We start from the raw sequence: 24,454 nt of genomic DNA on the forward strand, positions 1-24,454 counted from the left end.
CCAGTAGACCCAAGCCCTCCCCCACTAAGAGATGAAGTACTTTCAGCAATAAAATCTCTAAAAATGAATAAAGCCCAAGGCCCGGATGGTATTCAGTCAGAACTATTAAAAGCAGGCCCAGAAGAACTGGTCGATATCTATCACAAAGTCATAACAAGTGTCTGGGAAACGGGCCACTTCCCCACAGCTTGGGCGAAAGCCACCATCGTCCCCCTTTTTAAAAAGGGGGAAAAGGGTGACTGTAACAACTACAGACCAATAAGTTTAACTAGTCAACCGGCGAAGATTCTTACAAAAATACTCCTTGACCGTATGAAATCTCTGACAAACCATATCTTAGGAGAATACCACCTAGCAGGCTTTCGAAAAGACCGCTCCACCATAGACCACATTTTCTCCACTCGGCAAATGATGGAGAAGTATATCTAGTTTGCGAAAGAGCTGCTACTACTCTTCATTGATTTCAAGCAGGCTTTTGACTTGATATGGCGAGATGGATTATGGCACATCCTGGTACACTATGGAGTCCCAGAAAACATAGTAATCTTGATAAGAGACATGTATTCACGTTTCGTCAGCCAAGTCCAAACGCCCGAGGGATTGACAGAAGAATTTTTGACATCGGCGGGCGTTCTTCAAGGTTGCCTCTTGTCACCCCACCTCTTTTACCTTTTCCTCAACGCAGTGCTATCATTTGCCGAGACTGTTGACGGTGCAGAAATTGGAGGTAAGCTTATTGATAAATTGGCATACGCAGATGACATCGAAAAATTCAACAGTCAAGAGCATCTACTCCAATCTGACACCAACGAACTAGTGTCGGCAACCGAGGCCTTTGGGATGGTCGTTAACACAGCCAAAACCAAGGTTATGCGGGTGTCTGGAGACCCTGATCTAAGAAATGTGCAGCTAAAAATAAAAGGAGAACCAGTAGAAAATGTTGACTCCTTCGTCTACCTAGGGAGCCTCCTAACTTCTGATAACGACTGCTCGAGATCGATCAAACGAAGACTTGGCCTGGCAGGCGCCAGCTTCAAGAACCTCTTGCCAATCTGGAAAAACAAGACTCTGTCAACTTCTCTGAAGGTGCGACTCTTCAACTCCCTCATAATACCAATTGCTTTATACTCAAGCGAAACTTGGTCAATAAAGGCTGACGATGAGCGAAGAATCTCCGCATTTGAAACTAAATGCCTTAGACGCATTGCAGGGATCACCTACATTGACCGAGTCTCAAATGAAGACCTCCGAAAACTACTCTGTTGTCCCCGCACCATCATGGACTGGGTCAGAAACCAGCACTCCGCTGGCTTGGCCATATCCAGCGAATTTCGGCCAACCAGCTCCCAAAAATCACATTTGAAGGACGGGTTCACGGCACGCGCCCCAGAGGCCGACCTCGTAAGAGATGGACCGACAACTTCCAGGCCAATAACCTCCCCCAGCTAATTCGTTTAGCGCCAGATAGATCGAACTACCGTCGCCACATCCATCATTTGTTAAGAAGAGAAGAAGCCCCAATACAGCCACAAAGGCCGGACGGGACTTAAGTCAAGTAAGTCAAGTTCAGTGCTTTGGCGAGTTTGGTGCTTCTGGGCGTGCTAGGACAATGAAAATTGGTTGGCGTGTCAGGGAGCTGCACAAATTGACTTGATAAAGTCGTTTTCCCAGATTCGACCATCTGGGGGGCTAAAGGGAGAGGAAAAATTAGAAAAAATGAGGTATTTATAACTTACGAGTGGGTGATCAGATCTTAATGAATTTTAATATTTAGAAGGACCTCGTGACTCCGAGCTCTTATTTTAGATTCCGACCGACAGTAAGCCTCTGATTTTCCTTTTAAATCAATCTATTGATTCTTAGAATTTTGTTAGAGCTCATGCCATATGAGCTCTTGGCTCTTAGCTCTTCTGGCCACGTCACAAGTACCATACGAGCTCTTAGCTCTTGTTTGTTATAGGATATATCCTGATAATTTTCCAAAAAAACAGAAACCTCCATTAAGAGATAAACACAGGCATTTCCAAATGGTACAAAAATGCCATTGGTAGTCTGTGGTTACAAAACGTAAACCTTACTCAAAAGGAAATCTTCTTAGACTATTCAACAGAGAAAACCACCCCATAGAGTTCTGACCAGTCGGGGACACCAGTGGTTGTATGAGAAACTCCCCTGCCAGTCCAATCAACGAGTATCTATGTATTTAACATTAGAGCCTGCATTGGTTAAAATCGCCTGCCTTGCCTGCCAGATAACTCATCCATCCCCAAATGTGAGTTTTCAGACACTAGCTAATTAGCAGAGACGAAAAAATATTCTCAACCAAGAAAAAAAATAGTCAAAAGGGAGCTAATAGAAACAGATATTTAACTAATAGTTATGAACAGGGAAGAAATAAGGAGAAGAGGGAAATAAGGAGTTTAGAGAAGACACAAAGATAGGCTACGAAAAACACATTCATCCAATAACTAGAACCAAGTGCCCAAAAACAGTTTAAAGGTCAAAGAAAATGCCTCAAGAGATGACATGGACCCCCACAGTCCCTACGGCAAGGGTTGTAATTTATGTAAGTTGTTTATTATATATATATATATATATATATATATATATATATATATATATATATATATATATATATATTATTGGGAAAGGGAGGCATGTTTGATCCCGAGCTTTCAAAAAACTTAGGGTGTGAAGGTGAAACTCATAAAAAATGTTGAGTGGATATTGAAAAAAACAAAACCACACTTATGCGTATGATAATTTTAAAATAGCTCATCAGCAATATCTCTAGAACATCCGACGGTATCAAGCTGAAACTTTCTGTGCATGTTCAGAGGGATTTTAAAAAGTGATTAGAGGGCGACCAGCCCCTGCGCCTTGTTGGCTGTTTTACCCTGAGGACATCTGGTAAAAATTTTGAGATAGCCATTTTGTTCAAAACAACTGAAATGTCAAATTCCTATGCTCCCAAAGCCCGTAGGGAGAGTTACCCTTTCTGGTAATAGGATCGTGGATTTGACAATCGAAACAAGAAACTGATTGTCGGGTTATGAATCCAAATCCAAATTTAGGTTCAGATTGCAAATAAAAATAAAATATGAAGATGAGAGTCTTAATTTAAGAATCTGATTTCAATCGAAAATGTCTAAAACCGAATTTACTACCGATTATTAAGGTTAAGGTTTTTTGCCACTACTCTTTTCTATTTTGGGTACACGCAGCGTGTGTCTCTTAAATAAGGATTAGTGCAATATCTTAAACTCTTGGGGAGCAGAAAAATAAGACCATTCTTTTTCCTTTTTTTAAATAAACCATGTAAAAATGTTTTAATTTTCAGTTAAATCGCTACAAGTTTCACAAGAATGTCTTAAAAATATGTATAAAATACCTTCTAAAATGCTCTTTCTTTAAAAAATTATTTGATTCATCTTTCACAGCCGCAGTCTACATTATCCTGTCGCCAAATGTGAAGTGCACAAATTATGGGGCCATATTCTATCAGTCACCATCCGGCAATAAAAAGCTTGTGGATTCATTCATTGAATATTTTACCTTGCTGCTAGTCTATCGAGGTCTTCCTGAGTGGCAGTCTTACCACCTAGGTTTCAAAACATCCTACTGGTCAGAGGTATGTAAAGTATGAATATATATATATATATATATATATATATATATATATATATATATATATATATATATATATATATATATATATATATATATATATATATATGTGTGTGTGTATATATATATATGTATATATATATATATATATATAAATTTATATATATATATATATATATATATATATATGTATGTATATAAATATATATAAATATATATATATATATATATATATATATATATATATATATATATATATATATATATATATGTATGTAAAGTAAATTCTTAGGTTTAAATAACATAGAAATTATTGATCAACAAAATAAAATATTCAGTGACTTATAAAATATTAATCTTGTAAAAACTAATTTTTAAAATGCAAGATGCTCCCGATGTTGACTTCCTTTACAGTAGGGAATGACATGGGTAGCTTGATAGGGATAACTTTTGTTTTCTGAAAGTTGATTCGCAGATTAGCCTTCGAGGCTTTTTCTGAAAGCACATGGGGAGCTTTGGTGATTGAGACTATGTCATCAGCAAAGTCAGTATCAGTAAGCACCGGCCTCCAAACTGGAGAAGGAATCGAAGGTGATTCGTTGTATAAGTCCTGATGTGGTCTATCAAGCAATAAAGAGATTTAGAGCTGTGGTGCAACTTTGCAAGACGCCTGTCTTCACTGAGAATATGGGGCCGCATCTTCCTTTGACCAACTCTCCATAACATCATAAAGATTTTGAAAAGGTTGGCAATTTTGATAGGGTAGGCATGTGGCTCAGAGTTTCAGCCAGAGTGAAGGGTGATCTACAGAACAAAGGCGGCCTTGAAGTATATAAATAAGATGTAAGCTTATTTTTGACCTTTTCTTCACCAACTACCACGTGGTGAAGATTTGCTCTATGGCCGACCTTCCGGGTATGGACCCAGCTTGATGACCTGTTTTGTTTCTACACAGAAAGGTAGAGCACCTTTCCAGTAGTTTGATGGCAAAAAAATTGCTGGGAAAGGAGAGAAGCGTAATCCAAGATAGTTACAGTAGGTCTGAAAACAGTCCTGTCGTTTACAGAGTGACCAAATAATGCCAGCAAACCAATATTTCGGCATGTATTCTGTTGCCTTTATAACCGATAAGGTGAGCTGGAGCCGCCGAAACCATTGCTGCCCCTCCTTACTTTAGAAATTATGCAGATATCCCACAGAAAGCAGGGGCGAAATTATTAATTAGGCGTTTTGCAGCATTTTGGATCTCAGAGGTTTTAAATAGTTGCGATACAAGGCTCGGAAATCAATTTGGATATGGCCATTGTTGCTTGAATTAGATCTAGATCTCTCTTTGTGAATGCCTTGGTATTCAGAGGCTTTAAAAAGTGGCTACTCTAGGCAAAGAGTTGACCTCATCTACCATGTTGCCATCCGCAGATAGAGCACGACTCACGGTGGCTTCCCTCTTGTCAGATCGTGGAGGTATATGTATAGCGAGCATGTGTCTGGTTGGGTTAGTCAGGTTGGGTTAGTCAGAACATGGCATAAAATAATTGTCCACTTTACATGCTGGTGCTTGAGCTGATCCATCAATGTTCTCTCTGAGATCCGTTTATAAGAGAGAAGATATCTCCTTGCTCTGGCGTTCATCTAAAGGCTTATGCCGTTTGTCTTTGTCTTTGGATCATCAGACCAAATCAGTTTATATACTTTTCCGATATCCTCAGGCTCTCTTCTGGTGAGGTGTGCTTCTGTGAGTCCAGCCAAAGATGCATTAAAGTGTTTTAGCTCAAGAGCAAGCTTTGGTTTCCCTCCGGAAACATTGAGTGTAAGTACATTCCAGGTGCCAACGCGTAGTCCACTTCTGTTAAGGAGGCTCATTCAATTGTCTAAAGTTGATCTAGGTTGAAGCTGCCTATAAGTCATGGACAGTTTAGTTAGGCAGAGCCAACCGTATGAAGAGCTATTTTGAACTCAGCCTTCGGCAAAATGTGCGAAAGTGTTCGTAATCATAGCTGTTGCGGCAGCATTATCAACATAAGAAAATATGTACGAATATATTGCCGATTCAAGTCTCAAATCGGTCAGCATTATAGATTTGAATATAATCCTTTTACATAGAAATAAGAAAAGTTGCTTTAAACAAAATATTGCCGCAGGGAGCTCTATTCTAGAAATTTCAAAGAAACTCATGTTGAAATTCTATTAAAATGTGTATAGACTCCAATGGTCAGGGGATGTACAAATTCAAGTTTACCGTGGGGACATCGATACACTCTTGCTTAAAGTAAAAACTGATTATTTATTACATGATTTGGTTAATGGTAACCAAAGAAGCTCCTGCATGGATTATTTGATTAGGGATAACAAGCTTTATCCAGCATTTGTGAAACACCAGGCTCCTAATAAATTCTTCATTTCAAATCAAAAACGGGAAGTAATTTGATTTGCAATAATGTACCTCGTGGTCCAAAGATTTACTGTGTACATGTTAAGAAAATCAAAAACTATTGCAATAGGGTGCCTACACACTATGTAAAGAATAATTTTAGCACGAAAATTTATAGTACTTGTGTTAAACGTAGTTCTATGCGAGGACTGAAAGCAACAGCCATCCTTAAATTTGAAACATACACCATGAAAATTGAAAAAAAAATGAATCTTCAGGTATATCCAACCAAGTCTATGTGTATAAGGACGGTGTAAAGGTACTACCCCATGGGAAATATCTTACTTCAGATTAAGATGAATATATCAAGTATAAACAACATCTTAGTCCGAACAAAATAGTTCATTTCCTTTATTTGTCTCCATAAGAGTGGGAAAGGGAGAACTAACCTTTTTTCCAACTTTTATACGATATAATTTTTGTTCATTTTCTACCAGTTTTGTATATAGTATATTTGATTATATTCGTAGGTGCGTGTCTACAGGCTGGGTTACCGTTATTGCTGTTGTTTGTTAACTTTCATTTATATGTGTAGTTTTATGCATTTAATTTATTAAATACTATATTTTCATGAACAAGCAAGGAAACTATGCTCAATCTTTTTATTTTTTATACCCAACACCGCGCCCGCTGCTGGTTCTAAGGGAAGAAAGCCTTTTTGTTATTTGGACTCGTAAAGTTAATATATGTTGTTTTTTGTACGAGCTTGATATTCAATAGGCAAGTGAATTATTCTCTACCTTATTGTATTATTGAATAGAGGGAATATTTATTCAATCCACAAACATATTTTCGACTTAGTTGTAGTTTGACTTGGAACTGATAAATGTGTATCAATTTAAAACTACATTTATTTTCCTTGTTAGTGGACTCTCAACATCTCGCAACAAGACAATTTTGAAAAAAAAATATTCAGAATCGTAATAAAATGTTTCAAAAAAATTTACAAAGAATATACTACTGTTATATTATATGGCAGGAATCCTATGACGTGATAAAAGCTATCGTACCAGACACTAAATTTATACAAGAATTTAATGGGATTAGCACACTATAAACCTGAATTTTAGGTTAATCATCGATGATTTAGCTGAATCCACTGACCACTGGTCCCAGGAGATGCTACAGTTATTTTTTTTTTTTTTCTTAGAAAAGCGCTAGTTTTTTAGAACTCTACAACTGTGAACATCACAAGTTTGATTATTTGAACCGATTTTTTCAGATAAATATTGCATAAACTATGGAACAGTAATTTTTGTTATTTTCCAGTTTCAACTTTGCACTTTACTTTTTTCTGAAAAACTTTTCTTTTCTTAATTCTTATGAAAAATCCAAATTGTTGCTATAATTTTTGCTAGGACTGTAGTGGAACCACACATCAGACGTTACATTTATAATCAAATAGGTTGTTTTAGGCTAACATTGTTGCCATGGCGACACAACAAACTTCAACAACTCCCTAAGAAAGTTACTATCTACACATTCTGTCATTCTTTAAACAGCTAACTGTTGGACTTTCAGATTTCTTGAGTAATATTGTCTAACCTCTGTTTCACCATTTTCGAACCTCTCGTACACATTCACCATGAATCTTATCGTAACTATCGTGCTGCGCGATCTGTTTCGCCAGAGCGATAGAGAACACTCGCCTTAAATTGTACATACTCTTTCTAAATTATTTACAGAGTCTTTTGTGATCCAACTTCCTTTATATAGCTCTAAAAACAGATTTATCCTGGTGATTCTCAATTCATCTTCTCATGCATAACATCAGGCAAAAAGCAAACCCTATGAACACATTCTACTGAATCTCAATCAGAATGCAAATGAAGATCTGCGTTTAATTACCCTCTTTTTGATAATGAAATTACGAGTGAGCAACAAAAATGGTCGTTAGTTGACACCATGACACTAAATAAACTATGTGAAAATATACATTTGTTTTTCGTCCCTGGTGATTCAAAACCGCAACTTAAGGAAGCCATATTCAAGTGGATCAACAATGAATTTATGAATACCTTATCAGAGTTCTGTTAAATTTAGCTAATATTCAGTCGTCAGAAGCAACTAAGCAACAGGCGACGCAACATCGATCCATTCTGCGTACTGTAGAAATGAAGAGGAGAAAAACAGTGTAAAACTGAAAAGAAAGCACATTCTCCAAGCGGGTGAAATCTTATTTATAATTTTACTATCAATAATTTAAGGCCTTGTAAACCAGTTTTCTTTAAATCACCAATAAAAACATGGCTAAATCCAATGCTTCAACTCTAATTAGAGCTCATCCTTTCACCAGAAGAACATTTTAAAAACAATCATACAAGTGTATTAATGATGAGAGTATGGATGAAGATCAAAACTAGTCATGGTTCAAACTGCACACTGACGAGGGCACAAGCGAAAATCGTACCAAGAGAAACCGATCAACGTGAGTGTCATTGGCAAAAAGGAGGTGTCTCCAAATCCTATATCGCCACCAATATAAAAAAAAGATGATTCAACATCGGGCAAACATTTGTTAAGTGTAAGGGATTTATTATCACAAATCATGTTGCGTCCAAGGTAAAAGACTACTAACCTATCTCATCGAAATTGAGCATGTTCAAATCTATGGTAAAACCAATTGAGTTGCAATTCACGATATAATATAATCTAATGGATTAAGGAAGTGAATTTGCTATTCAGCTGTAAAAAAAAAAAAACATTACAAAAATATAATATAACTCTTTGTTTCAACCATATTTCAAAACAGGATAAAATGACCGAGTGAATAATTAGAACCATTCGCCTTAGCATATCCCAATACTGCTGTTATTATTCATTAACTGGTTAAAATTATCAAAATTTACAATGAATACCTCATTATCCTCTATCAAAGCTTAATCCAATTGAGGTTCATTGACGGGCCAATAAAGTTGACATTTTTCTGAAACAATATTCCAATCAAAATTAATAGAAAGATGCGATTCGCTTTAACTGATTCAGTTTGCATCGATCAAACTAGTGAAGGTTTTGAAAAGGGTAACTATTTATGTTCAACTGGGCTTTCTATCATGTCTATTGAGATATAAATATGAACAAATCATGTGTGGGTCTTATGACTACGAACTTCAAAGGGTGAACGATAATGAGCTCTACCAAATAAAAAAGCTGTTATATTGTCGAACTCAGAGGGGCAAGAGAGAGTTTTCAGTTTGCTGGCTAGCATACGGATCTGATTTGTATATTTAGTTAGCTTCTGGTGACAGCTAAAAGTAATAAATTTGACATTTACAGTTGACATTTTGCAATTGAAAAATACAACTGAAATTTTTCTTAAACGATATTCCAATCAAAATAGAAAGAAAGATGCGATTTGCTTTAGCTGATTCGGTTCGCATCAATCAAACTAGTGAAGGTATTGAAAAGGGTAACTATTTATGTTCCACTGGGCTTTCTATCATGTCTATTGAGATATAAAGATGAACAAATCATGTGTGGGTTTTATGATTACGAACTTCCAAGGGTCAACGATAGTGAGCTTTACGAAATTGAAAAGCTATTACAGCGTCAAACTCACAGGGGCAAGAAAAAGTTGTCAGTTTGCCGGCTAGCATACAGCTGTGATTTTTATTTTTAGTTAGCTGTTGAGGACATACACCTAACTGTTTCTATGTGACACTTATGTCTAATATTATTGACCCCTTGTATAATGATTTGAATAATTTCTGAACAGAATTCTTGAACATATCATAACTCGAGATCACGTTCAGCACTTCAATATGAGAAATTTTCAATATGTTCCTGTAAACACTTCTTATTCTGATCTCTGTCAGTGTCAAAAAGTTCGTTGCAACGAACTATTAGGAGCGATCAAGCTCAATAGTAACCGAAACTCTGAAAAACGGAGCTCTGATACCAGTAGATGTATCAAAACAATTAATTTTTTTTATTTTAAGTGTGCAAACCCCCTCATATTTCGTACATGAGGGGATTTCTTCCCCTCGTCAGTACCTCGCTCTTGCGCTAAAGTTAGAATTTTGTTCCAATTCTCTAATAATCCCCCCTGAATCCCAAAAGCTGTTTAATTAGAATAAATAGCACTTTTGAGATTACTAAAACTACTTTAGCGTAAAGAGGGAAATATTGACGAGGGGTTGATTTGTAATAGTTATTAAATAGAAAAAAACAAGAACCACGAGCTCATATGGAGCCTGTGACGAGGTCAGAAAAGCCAAGAACTTCTTCCCACCAGTTTTCATTACATTATCGCCACTCTAAGCGTTTTCTAAGGTTTTCGGTTTCCCCCTCCAACTTCCCCCAATGTCACCGGATCCGGTCGAGGTTTGAAATAAGAGCTCTGAGACACAAGATCCTTCTATGCGATCGCTATATGTCACTCGGTAAATACCAAGTGCCATCAAAACAAGTTTTTTTTCAACTGAAAGTAAGGTACAAGACTAAAACTTAAAGCGAACAGAAATTATTACGTATAAGAGGGGGCACTTTCTTAGCACCTCAGTCTTTGCGCTATTATTTGACTTTTACTTCCAATTATTTAAGAACGACTCCTGACAAACAAGTTCCAGACAGTTTAATTAGAACAATAAGTTTTTTACATCCACAATTATTTTAGCATAAAGAGGGAGGTACTGAGGAGAGGGCAACTCCCTCATATACGTAATGACAACCAAGAGAAAATTCTGAGAAAATTGTGGGTCAAACAGTTCGAGGTAACAAACTGTAAGTAAGGAGCGACCCGGCTCAATAGTAATCGAAGCTCTAAAAAACGGTTTAAAAAGGATTTTGCTATCAATAGATATATTAAAAGAATAGGCTTTTTATTCTGATTTCAAATATATAAATTTCATTAAGTTTAGTCTTACCCATTAAAGTTTACAAGCCAGAGAAAATTTTTCTGATTTCCGAAAAAAGGGGGAAACACCCCCTAAGAGGCGAGTCTTAATAAAAATCGTAACATTAGATCGAGCCTATTAGAGAACACTACTGTATAAGTTTCAAGCTCCTGTTTTTTAAAACGTGGAATTTTGTGTTTTTTGCCAGAAGAAGCATCACGGATGCATGTTTACTTGTTAATTTTAATAAGGGATTACATGAATTCAAAAACTTTAAAAGAAAAAAATCAAAAGTTTGAAGCTTAGTAGATATCATTATTAATAATCGGGCATGATTTAATAAACAAATATCTTCGAAAAGATTTACTATGAAGATACAGCAAATTATATGTGACTAGAAGACAAACGACAATGAGAATCCGTAGATAGTAGCTTGCCGTATGCCGAGTGCCGGGGCCAAGCGACTGGTTCAAGCGACGGGGCCAAGCGACAATTCAGAAACCTTCACAGCTCTATTTTTTAAAAGAATAAAAAACTTTAGCGCAAAGAGCGAAGTGTTGAGACGTATTCTTATCGTATACGGAATAATTTCTGTTCGTTTTAAGTTTTAATGTCACTCCTTACCTTCAGCAGAAAAAACTTTTTATTTCAATTTAATAATCATAAATAGAGGTAATGACTTTCATCAGACAATCCAGGGCTTTAGTAGAGCATTTTGTCTCTTCAATGAATTGACCCTTAATCTATTGCACTCACTCCATCTCAAAACTTTAGGAGATTTCCGTTTTTCGTCAGCCGAGATTTTAGTTTCTTTTTCTGGACTCATTTAACACCGCAACAAATTTTAGCTGGGAGTGGATCTGACCCAGGAAACCAGATCACATCAGTGAAACTTTTATTCAGATCAATTGAGCAAACAAATACATTGTCAATAATCGTTGCAGATTGAATCGTGATTTTCATTGGAATATTGACGAGCGGAAATAAATCATTTGCTATCATAAAATTTAAGAAATCACCATTTTGACTAGATAGATGCAATAAATTAAAATTAAAATTCACCATCACTATATGACTAACATCATTCGGGCTCTTTGTCAAAGAGCTCATTAAGTCCATCAGTAAACTCATAAAATGAGTTTAATCAAATAGTTCATGGTAAAGAACTGCAGTAAGGAGCGAACCGGCTTTATAGTAACCGAAATTCTAAAAAACTGAATTTTTATAAGAACAGTTGCATCAAAAGAATCAAATTTTAATGCTTATTTCAAATATATAAGTTTCATTAAAAGTTACAAGCCTGAGAAAATTTGCCTTAATTTCGAAAAAGGGGTAAATACCCACTAAAAGTCATGAAATCTTACCAAAAATCGCACTATCATATTCAGCGTATCAGAGAACCCTACAGTAGAAGTTTCAAGCTCCTATCTACAAAAATGTGAAATTTTGCAATTTCTGCCACAAGACAGATCACGGATGCATGTTTATTTGTTTTTTTTCCAGGGGTGATCGTATCGACCCAGTGGTCCTAGAATGTCGTGAGAGGGCTCATTCTAAAGGAAATTGAAAGTTCTAGTGCCCTTTTAACTAACGACTTACTTTCCTACAGTCCCCATGGGAGGGTTCGCAAGTTACCTCCTTTGACCAGTGTTTACATATAGTAATGGTTATTGGGAAGTGTACAGGTTCTTTCTGGGGGCATTTTTTGGTTGGGGTTGAGGGTTGAGGGGAGGGGATCATGCAGGAGAGCTTTCCATGGAGGAAATTTCATGAGAGAAGAAAATTTCCATTAAGGGGCCGCAGGACTTTTTAGTATTTTTTAAAGAACAATGAAAAAATAAATATGGAAAGGTTTTTTCAACCGAAAGCAAGGAGAAGCATTAAAGCTTAAAACGAACACAAATTATTACGCATATGAGGGGATTACCTCCTCCTAATACTTCACTCTTTACGCTTTGATATTGATTTCAACCACTTATTCTACGGTCTTTGTGATTTAGATTTTATTCTTAAGGAATAGGGACAAAATTTAAGCTTTAGTATAAACAGCGAGGCATTGACGAGGGGGTGAACCCCCTCATATATGTAATAAAAACATAGGAATATAAAAGTTCGTTACGTAAGTAACGTATATTTTTACTAATAAAAACCTTCGTAAAAAATTAAAATTTTTAGTTGCTTTTTAAAATAACCAAAAAATTAGAGGGTAACTAGGCTTACTCCCCCGCTCCCTTTTTCTCAAAATTGTCCAATCAAAACTATGAGAAAGCCCTTTAGCCATAAAAATAAATTATTATGCAAATTTTGTTTTAATTGTTCATGTGCAGAGAGCCAAATTCAAAACATGCATTTATTCAAAAACGTTCAGAAATTAAATATAAAAAAAATGGTTATTTTACTGAAAGTAAGGAGTGATAATAAAACTTAAAACGAACAGAAATTACTCCATATATGAAAGGGGCTGTTCCCGCCTCAAAGCCCCGCTCTTTACGCTAAAGTTTTTTACTGTTTTATAAAGTAGAATTGAGAGAAAGAGCCAAACTTTAGCGTAAAGAGCGGGGCGTTGAGGAGCGAACAGCCCCTTTCATATACGGAGTAATTTTTGTTCGTTTTTAAGTTTTAATATCGCTCCTTACTTTCAGTTAAAAAACCTGTTTTTTATATTTAATAACACTAATAGCGGAATTCAGTGACATTTTAGCAATGAAAAAGGGCTTGACTGTGATTAGATGTAATTTTTGACCCGTTTATGATGGGTAATAGAAAAATTAAATTCGTTTATCCTGGTATTGATTGCCATTTGTCTGCTCTTATACCACAAAATTTCGATTTTGAAATGGACCATTGCAAGGGTCGCATGTCAATATCAGGGTATGGTATTGCAATTCGTTTACTAGTTTTTGCTGTTCTGCATCACCTCTGGCTGAAAGGTACATTGTAGCCTACAATGTGCTACAGATTTTGTCTGCTCTAATGCACGATTGGGGATCTAGTAAGAGTTTTAAGGAAAGTGTTTCACAAAATCTTAAATCTAGCACTCGGCAACCAACTGAAATCCTGAAAAATGACTCAGGTTCCGAAAGTCAAGAGCTACGTCTTCAATCATCAGTCTCTACTCAGTATAGAAACAAAAGACATCACGGCTGTCAAAGAAAAAGCTGAATATTGGACCATTTTTAAAAAAATGATGAATTTCTGATCAGATGCATTTGGGTAACAAAGGGCACGAGGGGGGGGGGGCTTCTTACTCTTTGATCACTTTCAACCCTCAAAAGGGCATACGAAATTTTGATTTCCAATCGAATGAACCCCCCCAAAGTTAATGTGACCGATGTTAACAATGGACAACTTGCATAAGTTGCAACCCAAGTATCAAGGGCTATGGGGAATTTTTCAACCTCTAAGTTATTGTTGTTTGAATTTTGGACTATTTTGAATAAAATGGCTATTTTAAAATTCTAATAAGATTCATTGGGGAAAAAATGGCATAAAGGGATGGGGGAGGCTGTTTACCCTCCAATCAGTTTCGACTTTTAAAGACGACACAAGAAATTTCTATTACTATTCACATGAACCTCCTCTAAAGTTTATGTGACAACCCCTTCCATAAAAACAACCCCTTCCATAAAAACAACACATCGTTGTTAACGATGGACAACTCGTACAACTTATAGCCTGTGCTTCGAGGGCGAGATGGGCATCAAACCCAGATCCATAGTTATTAGGCATTTGGACTGTTTTGAACAGAGTAGATTTTTACAAAATTTGATCAGAAGCACTTGGGGTGAAAAGGGCGTGGGGAGGGGACTGGTTGTCGTCCTATAATTCTTGACTCTTATAAAGGGAGCTAGAACTTTCGATTTTAAACTGCATGAGTCTTCTACGAAGTCTATATGACCACCGCTTCCATTTTTACCTTAGGTGTTTCAATGGACAACCTCCATAACTTACAGTCCTTGCTCTGGGGAATGTGGGGTGATTGCAATCTTTGAGGCATAATTATTTAACCGTTGGATTATTTTTAACATAATCGATATCTCAAATTTTGATTGGATGCATTTGGGGAAAAAAGGGTAAAATTGAAGCCTTTTAGCCTGTAAAATAGGCAATACTTTAGCGTTGCCTCTGATTGTAGTTTGATTTTTTTTTTTTTTGCAGTCTATCCTCCCCAATTCGAACTCTTGTGTACGACTCTGCTTGTAGTAGTAGTAGCAGTAGCAGCAGTACTAAAGGCAGTAGCAGTAGTAGCAGTTGTAGTATAGTAATAGTAGTAGTATTGGTAGTAGTAGTAGTAGTAGTAGTAAAGCAGTAGTAGAATTAGTAGTACTAGTTGTAGTAGTAGTAGTAGTAGTAGTAGTAGTAGTAGTAGTAGTAGTAGTAGTAGTAGTAGTAGTAGTTGTAGTAGTGTAGTGGCAGAAGTAGTAGCAGTAGTAGTGTAGATAACTAGTGTAGTAGTAGTAGTGTAAGTAGTAGTAGTAGTAGTAAAAGTAGTAGTTGTAGAAATAGTAATAGCAATAGTAGTAGTAGTAGTAGTAGTAAAGCAGTAGTAGTATTAGTAGTACTAGTTGTAGTAGTGTAGTAGTAGTATTAGTAGTAGTAGTAGTAGTAGTAGTAGTAGTAGTAGTAGTAGTAGTAGTAGTAGTAGTAGTAGTAGTAGTAGTAGTAGTAGTGTAGTAGTAGAAGTAGTAGCAGTAGTAGTGTAGATAACTAGTGTAGTAGTAGTAGTGTAAGTAGTAGCAGTAGTAATAGTAGTAATATCAGTAGCAGCAGTAGTAGCAGTAGCAATACTACTGCTACTAGTATTACAACTACCTTTACTGCCACTACTACTACTACTACTAATGACACTGCTATTACAATTACTGCTACTGGTGCTTCTACTACATCTATTACTACTACTACTACTACTATTACTACCACAACTACTGCTACTACTACTACTAAAACTCTGTTTTACTACTAAACTCCGTGGTGAGGAATGACAAACTATTTCTTTTACTATATACTGATCATTATATAAAATTCTTGGGAGTGTATAAAGAGAATGCTTTTGAATAGATTGGGATAGAGGAGGAGCGTGCGTAACTGTATTCGCCTCAGGTGGGTTGGTGCTGCAGTGAGTAATTAGTAGTAGTATTAGTAATAGTACTAGACTCCTAAATATCCAAAAACACATTAGCTCTGAATGAAAAGGAAATCTAAGGAAAAAATTTAAGTTTGCGAAAACAAATATTTGAATTAGCCTCCCTGTTTTCGGATATTAACTTTTAATTTATTTTTACTTTCCAATTTGAATATCAAGCACATAATGGCAAACTTCAAAATATATAGATTATCATCCAGACTAAATTTTGACAATAATAAGAGCAAGACTGAGGGGACATGACTTAGATAAGACTTAAATAGGGCTTGAGACCTTTTCTGCCAATAATGTTATTGATAAACAATGTTAATGGATAAAACAGATTTGTTTGTCAGCAACTGCAAATCAACAGTAATTTTTCGAGAACACAAATTTTTTCAATTGTTAAAAATAGATAGCAATGTTTTCAGAATCGATTGATTCAGAATCAGTATTGATTCTGAGTTCAAAGTGAACACACCTGGCTTAAATTGGATATTTTGAACTTATAAATTCACAGGACTAACTATGGAATAAATTATATTTGGAAAACAGTAACATCAGCGATTATAGAAGTTTCGCAATATGTGAAATTTATGCGCAATCAGAATCTTTGATAACGACCTTGCATGAAATTGGAGGGATAGCATTTAGTGACGTCGATGAAATGGGTGAATGCCAATATGTATACTCGCCTGTGCTGAACTTTACGCAAACCTGTCTGTGACATCTGGATATTGCGAAGGAAGCGGCTCTCACTACCGCGAGTAAGTTTTTTTACGAAAGAAAATTAAAAAAAAAGTTTTTTTGAACGGAAAGTAAGGTGCGGCAGTAAAACGAAGAGAAATTACTTCGTATATGATGCTTCCTCATCTACCCCTCACTCTTTACGCTAAATTTTGACTCTTTCTCTGAACTCTACTTTTTAAAACAGAAAAAAATAGCGTAAAGAGCGGGGCGCTGATGAGGAAGCAGCCCCTTTCATATGCGAAAAATTTCTGTTCGTTTTAAGTTTTAATGCCGCTCCTTACTTTCCGTTATAAAAACTTGTTTTTTTAATTGAATTTCTGAACGTTTTTGAATCAATTGATGTTTTGATTTTGGCTCTCCGCAGATAAATAATGAAAACGAAGTTGGTATTTTTTTTTCTTGGCTAAATAGTTTTCTCATAGTTTTGATCGAATGATTTTGAGAAAAATGGCGTGAGGGAGGAGGCCTAGTTGCCCTCCGATTTTTTGGTTACTTAAAAAGGCAACTAGAACTTTTAATTTTTTACGATTATTTTTATAAGTAAAAGATATACGTAACTTACAAATTAGCTTACGTAACGAATTTCTGTATTCTCATGTTTTTATTACGTAAATGAGGGGGTTCACCCCCCCCCCGTCATTGCCTCGGTCTTTACACTATAGATTAAATTTTGTCCCAATTTCTTCAGAATGACCCCTGAATCACAAAAGTAGGTGAATAAATAGTTGAAATTACTAAAAGTACTTTAGCGTAAACAGCTGGGTATTAAGAGGAGGTAAGCCCATCATATGCGTAATAATTTCTGTTCGTTTTAAGTTTTAATGCTTCTCCTTACTTTCAGTTGAAAAAACTTTTTCATATTTATTTTTTTTATTGTTTTTTTTTTTAAATAATGCTAGAAAATCCTGTATTCCCTTCATGAAAATTTTCTTCCCCATTACAAATTCCTCCTAGGAAAGTTCCCCCAACAAATCCCCTTCTTCTCAACCCCCCCCCCCCCTCAACCTAAAAATCCCACTGAAAACGTCTGTCTGAAAACGTCTTACTATATGTAAGCACTTGTCAAAGTTTGTAATTTGTAGCCCCTCGTACGGGGACTGTGGGGGAGTAAGTCGTCCTCAAAGACATAGTTAAAAGGTTTTTCGACTACGCTGAATAAAATGGCTATCTCCGAATTTTGATCTGGTGACTTTGGGAAAATAATTAGCGTGGGAGGGGGTCTAAGTGCCCTCCAATTTTTTCGGTCACTTAAAAATGGCACTAGAACTTTTCATTTTCTTTAGAATGAGGCCTCTCGCAAGATTCTAGGACCACTGGGTCGATACGATCACCCCTGGGAAAAAAAAAACAAAAAAACAAATAAACACGCATCCGTGATCTGCCTTTTTGACTTTTAGGGGTTGTTTTCCTATTATCTAAATAAGGCAAATTTTTTCGGGATCGTAACTTTTGATGGGTAAGACTAAACTTGACGAAACTTAGATATTTAAAATCAGCATTAAAAAGCAATTCTTTTGATGTAGCTATTAGTATAAAAATTCATTTTTTTGAGTTTAGGATATTATTGAGCGGATTTGCTCCTTACTACAGTTCGTTACCACGAACTGTGTGATACTTCTTTCGTAAAAAACTTTGGTGAAAATACTTCAAATTTATAATAGTGATTGGATTAAAAAGAGAAGAGCTCAGACTGGGAGAGAATTATTAATGGGTGATATCTATGAAAGCCTTAAAGCAGTGGAAAATATTATCAGTTGCAAGTTCAGGTTCATCTGGAAGATCTCAGGGCTACCACGAGTCCTCCAAGCTGTTTTAACAGCTTTAACTATACGTGTCATTGAATGCACTGAAAAACTTGAGTCCCTCGTTGACAAATGGAGAGCTTGTGTGCCTACCCCCAGCGAATGGCCACTCCCCTCGGATCTTTGTCTGTATTTATTGGTAACATTTTTCCGGAAGTAGCTGAATCATGCTCCAAACAAAAGCAGTTTTTCAGTGAATTTGTTGATCAAGAACAAGTCCAAAAATAGACTTCGTGAGAGGAGATATCGTCGCTTATCTTAAATCAGAAGGGGCTGCCGAAGTCCTCTCAAGGTCACTGAGCTGCAAACCCGAACTGAAAGTGAAATATCAGAAACCTAAATTCGCCGCAATTACCAATTTTGTCCACCGAAGTACTACACCAGATGACATCCTTAAAGGTAATTTTAGCAAACTAGAAGCTAAACGATACGGCAAATAAGGTACCGTAAAACTCCTTTTTGGTAGTACCCTTGCTCGAAAAAAAGCTCTAGGGATTTATGTGGAGTAAACCCATCTGAGAGTAGCCGAATTTAGAGATGTCCCCAAACGCTGCTTTCGTTGCCAGTCTTTTGACCATTTTGCTCACAACTGCAGGAACGAGGTCAAGTGTTGTCGTTGTGCAGGTTCCCACGAATCGACGAAAGAAAACCCATGTAGTGTAGAATCTGTGCAGTGTGCTCTCTGCCCAAACGGGCATAACGCCCACCCGAGCTAAAGTTTCTGTTACCCTGCAGTTAAGAAAGCGCTCCTGAAGAGGAAAGACGGAAGAAAATGACTGAAATTTCAATTTTTTCAAGAAATGTCTACGGGCATAATGCGGGAAAACTAGCATATATTCATGAAATGTGTTCGAACTTTAATGTCGTGTGTATCCAAGAGCACCTCCTCACAAGTGACAATCTCGGCTTACTGCAACAAATTCCTCATAAAACTATTTTCCTTCATGAAGTTAAGCGTCGATATAGTTGTGGTTCGAGCTGCAACTCGATTGCAACTTTCATGAATCTTGTGATTATTATCTAGCTGTAGAATTCCTAGGACCCTCTGGATTTTTATGGCACTTGGTATTAACCAAGTGACATATTGCAATCGCAAATTCTGTCGGTCTGTCGGTCCGGGTTTTGCTACTTTAGGCACTTCCAGGTAAGCTAGGACGATGACATTTGACAGGCGTATCGGGAACTGGACCAGATTCAATTAGAAATATTCGTTTTACCGATTTGACCATCTGGAGTGGGGGGTGGCAGTTAATTCGGAAAAAATAGAAAAAATGAAGTATTTTTAGCTTACGAACGATTGATCAGATCTTAATGAAATTTGATGTTTGGAAGGATATCGTGTCTCAGAGCTATTGTTTTCAATCCCGACCGGATTTGGTGACATTGGGGGGGGGGAGCTGGGAGGGGGAAACCTAAAATCTAGGAACACACTTAGAGTGAAGGGATCGCGATGAAACTCGATGGGAAAAATAAGCACAAGTCCTAGATACATGATTGACCTAACCGCAACGGATCCACTCTCTTTGGTGTAGTTGGGGGGGGGGGGTGGTTAATTTTGAAAAATTAGAAAAAATGAGGTGTTTTTAACTTACGAACGGGTGATCGGATCTAAATGAAATTTCATATTTAGAAGGACCTCGTAACTCAGATTTCTTGTTTTAAATCTCAACTGGATCCAGCGTCATTGGGGGGGGGGTCAGTTGGGGGGACCGGAAATCTTAGCAAATACTTAAAGAGGAGAGATCAGGATGAAACTGGATGGGAAGAATAAAAACCTGTCTAAGGTACGTGACTGGCATAACTGGACAGGATCTTCTCTCTTTGGTGGAGTTGGGGTGGGGGGGGGGTAATTCGGAAAAATGAGGTATTTGTAATTTACGAACGGGTCACCAGATCTTAATGAAATTTGATATTTAGAAGGGTCCTGTGCTTTAAAGGTCTAATTTTAAATTCCCACCAGATCCTGTGACATTGGGGGGAGTTGGAGAAGGAAACCGGAATTCTTGGAAAACGTGAAAATTGGGGTATTTTTATCTTACGAATAGGTGATCGGATCTTAATGAAACTTGATATGTATAGAAGGATCTTATGTCTCAGATGGTCCATTTTCGACTCGAATTGGATCCGGGGACATAGGGGGTCGGAGGAGGGAAACAGAAATCTTGGAAAACGCTTAGACTGGAGAGATCGGGATGAAACTCGACGGGAAGAATAAGCACAAGTTCTAGATATGTGATTGACATAACTGGAACGGATCCGTTCTCTTTGGAGGAGCTGGGGAGTGTTAATTTTGAAAAATTAGAAAAATTGAGGTACTTTTAACTTAAGAACGGGCGACCGGATCTTAATGAAATTTGATATTTAGAGGGAATTCATGTCTCAAAGCTCATATTTCAAATCCCGACCAGACCTGCTGACATTGGGGGGGGGGGGGGTGGAGGGGGAAATCTTGAAAAACGCTTTGAGTGGAGGAATCGGGATGAAGCTTGGTGGATAGAATAAGCAAATGTCCTTGATACGTGATTGACTTAACCGTACTGGATTCGCTCTCTTTGGGGGAGTTGGGGAGAGGGGTTCAGCGATTTCGCGAGTTTGGTGCTTCTGGACGTGCTAGGTCGATAAAAATTGGTAGGCGTGTAAGGGAGCTGCACAAATTGACTTGATAAAGTCGTTTTCCCAAATTAGACCATTTGAGGGGCTAAAGGGAGAGGAAAAATTAGAAAAATGAGGTATTTATGACTTACGAGTGGGTGATCGGATATTAATGAATTTTGATATTTAGAAGGACATCGTGACTCAGTGCTCTTATTTTAAATCCTAACCGGCATTAAGCCTCTGATTTTCCTTTTAAATCAATCTATTGATTCTTAGAATTTTTTAGAGCTCATACCATATGAGCTCTTGGCTCTTAGCTCTTCTTGCCTCGTCACAAGTGCCATATGAGCTCTTAGCTCTTGTTTTTAATTAGTGTCAACTTACCGACAAACCTTAACAGCTAGCGATCGGAGAAAAAGTTCTCAGAAGCGTGCAACCGCTTAAGTAGGCTCACCCATAAACTTGGCAACAGGCGCTACGTGATTTGTGGCGATTTTCAGTGCAACCCAAACAGTCCTGGTAAACTAACCTATATATTTCTCGTCAGCTTACTTGACGATGTCTCCACATATACCGAAAAGTCAGCAATTTACTTTTATTCATATTTCAGGCTTGACTAGTAATATCGACCATGTTTTAACCAACGTAAGCCTATCGGGATCAGTTCTAGTTGAATCAGAACACACAGTGAGTGACCATCTTTGCCTAAGTTTCAAAGTTCCATTCAAGCCAGTTGCCCCTACCCCTAAAAGTGGAAAATTCTATATTAAGCCGGAGTGGTCAAAAATAAACAGAGAGCTGTACACTGCAACATCTGATTGTATTCTAAACAAAATTAAAGTACCGTTTCATTTGTTACTTCATGTAACTAAAGACCCAATAGCCCTGGATATTTATTGTTGGGAGATGATTCATTGCAATGAAAGTTGTAGAGACTGCTTCTGTACCAAAGTGCGAAATTAGGAAAGGCGCTCGCAAACCGGGGTGGGATACCTCCCCCAAACTAAAAATTGCTAAACAGCGAGCCATGTGGTGGTATCGCATATGGCTCGACTCAAATAAGCCTAGAAGTAGGACCCTGTTTAATCTTTTCCAACAAACCAAGAAAAAACAGAGTATGTTGGTTGACAGAGCAAAGATGGAAAATGCTGACCGAGTATCTAAAAAAGCGATCAGTAATCCAAACTACATATGGAAGTATTTTAAAAAATCGCGTCCGGAAAGTCGACCTGTCTCAAACATTAGTGAGTGGGTTAAGCATTACAGTGGCGTCTTTAAATCTAAGAGTTTAAAGCTGGAAAGTGACAGTGAAACTAGTTTGAAATGTAAATTACAGCCACCTTTTAAAAAAAGAAGCATATTTGTATTTGCTCCTGCAGAAATAAAGTGTACTATTCGTCAGTTAAAGCGCCGGAAAGCCCCTGTTTTCGATGCCATAAGTACAGAACACCTCCAACACGGGTCTGACTTACCCTACCAGCATTTTATCTTGTTATATCAGATGTGTATTGATACAATAAAAAAACAATATCGAAAGAAGGGACTAAATTGACTTTGCAGCCAGTTGAACTTTATCCTTTTTGAATCGTAGACATCGTGACGGATCAAGACTTGGAACAATCAAACAGTTCGTGGTAACGAACTGTAGTAAGGAGCGACCCGGCTCAATAGTAACCAAAACTCTAAGAAATGGAATTTTGATACCAATAGCTACCTCAAAAGAATCGTATTTTAATGCTGATTTTAAATATATAAGTTTCATCAAGTTTAGTCTTATCCATCAAAAGTAACGAGCCTGAGAAAATTTGCGTTATTTTAGAAAATAGGAGGAAACACCCCCCTAAAAGTCATAGAATCTTAACGAAAATCAAACCATCAGATTCAGCGTATCGGAGAACCTTACTGTAGAAGTTTCAAGCTCCTATCTACAAAAATGTGGAATTTTGTATTTTTTGCCAGAAGGCAGATCACGGATGCGTGTTTATTTGTTTGATTGTTTGTTTTTTTCCCAGGGGTGATCGTATCGACCCAGTTGTCCTAGAATGTTGCGAGAGGGCTCATTCTAACGGAAATGAAAAGTTCTAGTGCCTTTTTTAAGTGATCAAACAAAATTGGAGGGCACCTAGGCCCCCTCCCACGATAATTATTTTCCCAAAGTCAACGGATCAAAATTCTGAGATAGCCATTTTATTCAGCGTAGTCGAAAAAACCTTATAACTATGTCTCTGGGGACGACTTACTCCCCCAAAGTCCCCGTGGGAGGGGCTACAAGTTACAAACTTTGACCAGTGCTTACATATAGTAATGGTTATTGGGAAGTGTACAGACGTTTTAAGGAGGATTTTTTGGTTGGGGGAGGGGTTGAGAAGAGGGGATATGCTGGGGGAACTTTCCATCGAGGAATTTGCCATGGGGGAGGAAGAAAATTTCCATGAAGGGAGCGCTGGATTTACTAGGATTATTAAAAAAAAACAATGAAAAAATAAATATGAAAAAATTTTTTCAGCTGGAAGTAAGGAGCAGCATTAAAACTTAAAACGAACAGAAATTATTACCCATATGAGGGGCTCACCTCCTCCTAATACCCCACTCTTTACGCTAAAGTATTTTTAGTAATTTCAACTATCTATTCTACGGCTTTTGTGATTCAGGGGTCATTCTTAATGAATTGGGACAAAATTTAAGCTTTAGTGTAAAGAGCGAGGTACTGACGAGGGGGCGAACCCCTCTTATATGTAATGAAAACATGAGAATACAAAAGTTTTTTACGTAAGCTAATTTATAAGTTACGTATATCTTTTACTAATAAAAAGATTCGTAAAAAATTAAAAGTTCTAGTTGCCTTTTTAATTAACCAAAAAATCGGAGGGCAACTAGGCTTCCTCCCCCGCTCTTTTTTTCTTAAAATCATTCGATCAAAATTATGAGAAAGCCATTTAGCAAAAAAAAATAAATATGCAAATTTCGTTTAATTATTCCTCTGTGGAGAACCAAAATCAAAACATGCATTGATTCAAAAACGTTCAGAAATTAAATAAAAAAATAAGTTTTTTTAACTGAAAGTAAGGAGCGACATTAAAACTTAAAAAGAACAGAAGTTACTTCGTATATGAAAGGGGCTGCTTCCTCATCAACGCGCCTCTCTTTACGCTAAATTTTTTTACTGTTTTAAAAAGAAGAATTGAAAGAAAGAGTCAAACTTTAGCGTAAAGAGCGGAGCGTCGATGAGGAAGCAGCCCCTTTCATATACGAAGTAATTTCTGTTCTTTTTAAGTTTTAATGTCGCCCCTTA

General features: G+C 37.0%; 2 protein-coding genes across 9 annotated transcripts in view; both read left to right on the forward strand.

Moving 5' to 3' along the window:
* LOC136037654 (tubulin polyglutamylase complex subunit 2-like) overlaps positions 1-24,454 on the forward strand; it is a 90,189-nt gene that overhangs the window by 64,006 nt on the left and 1,729 nt on the right. For all 5 annotated transcript variants that reach the window (XM_065720376.1, XM_065720377.1, XM_065720381.1 and 2 more), the window contains one exon: positions 3,441-3,631. In XM_065720376.1, coding sequence (XP_065576448.1) covers positions 3,441-3,631 — 191 coding nt within the window. The remainder of the gene's footprint in view (positions 1-3,440; positions 3,632-24,454) is intronic.
* Positions 16,487-24,454, forward strand: part of LOC136037653 (regulating synaptic membrane exocytosis protein 1-like) — a 371,730-nt gene continuing 363,762 nt past the window's right edge. For all 4 annotated transcript variants that reach the window (XR_010620002.1, XM_065720373.1, XM_065720374.1 and 1 more), the window contains exon 1: positions 16,487-16,782. The gene's annotated coding sequence lies outside the window, so the exon portion shown is untranslated. The remainder of the gene's footprint in view (positions 16,783-24,454) is intronic.

Source organism: Artemia franciscana, chromosome 17 (genome assembly GCF_032884065.1).
Source record: "Artemia franciscana chromosome 17, ASM3288406v1, whole genome shotgun sequence".
Classification (NCBI taxonomy): Eukaryota; Metazoa; Arthropoda; class Branchiopoda; order Anostraca; family Artemiidae; genus Artemia; species Artemia franciscana.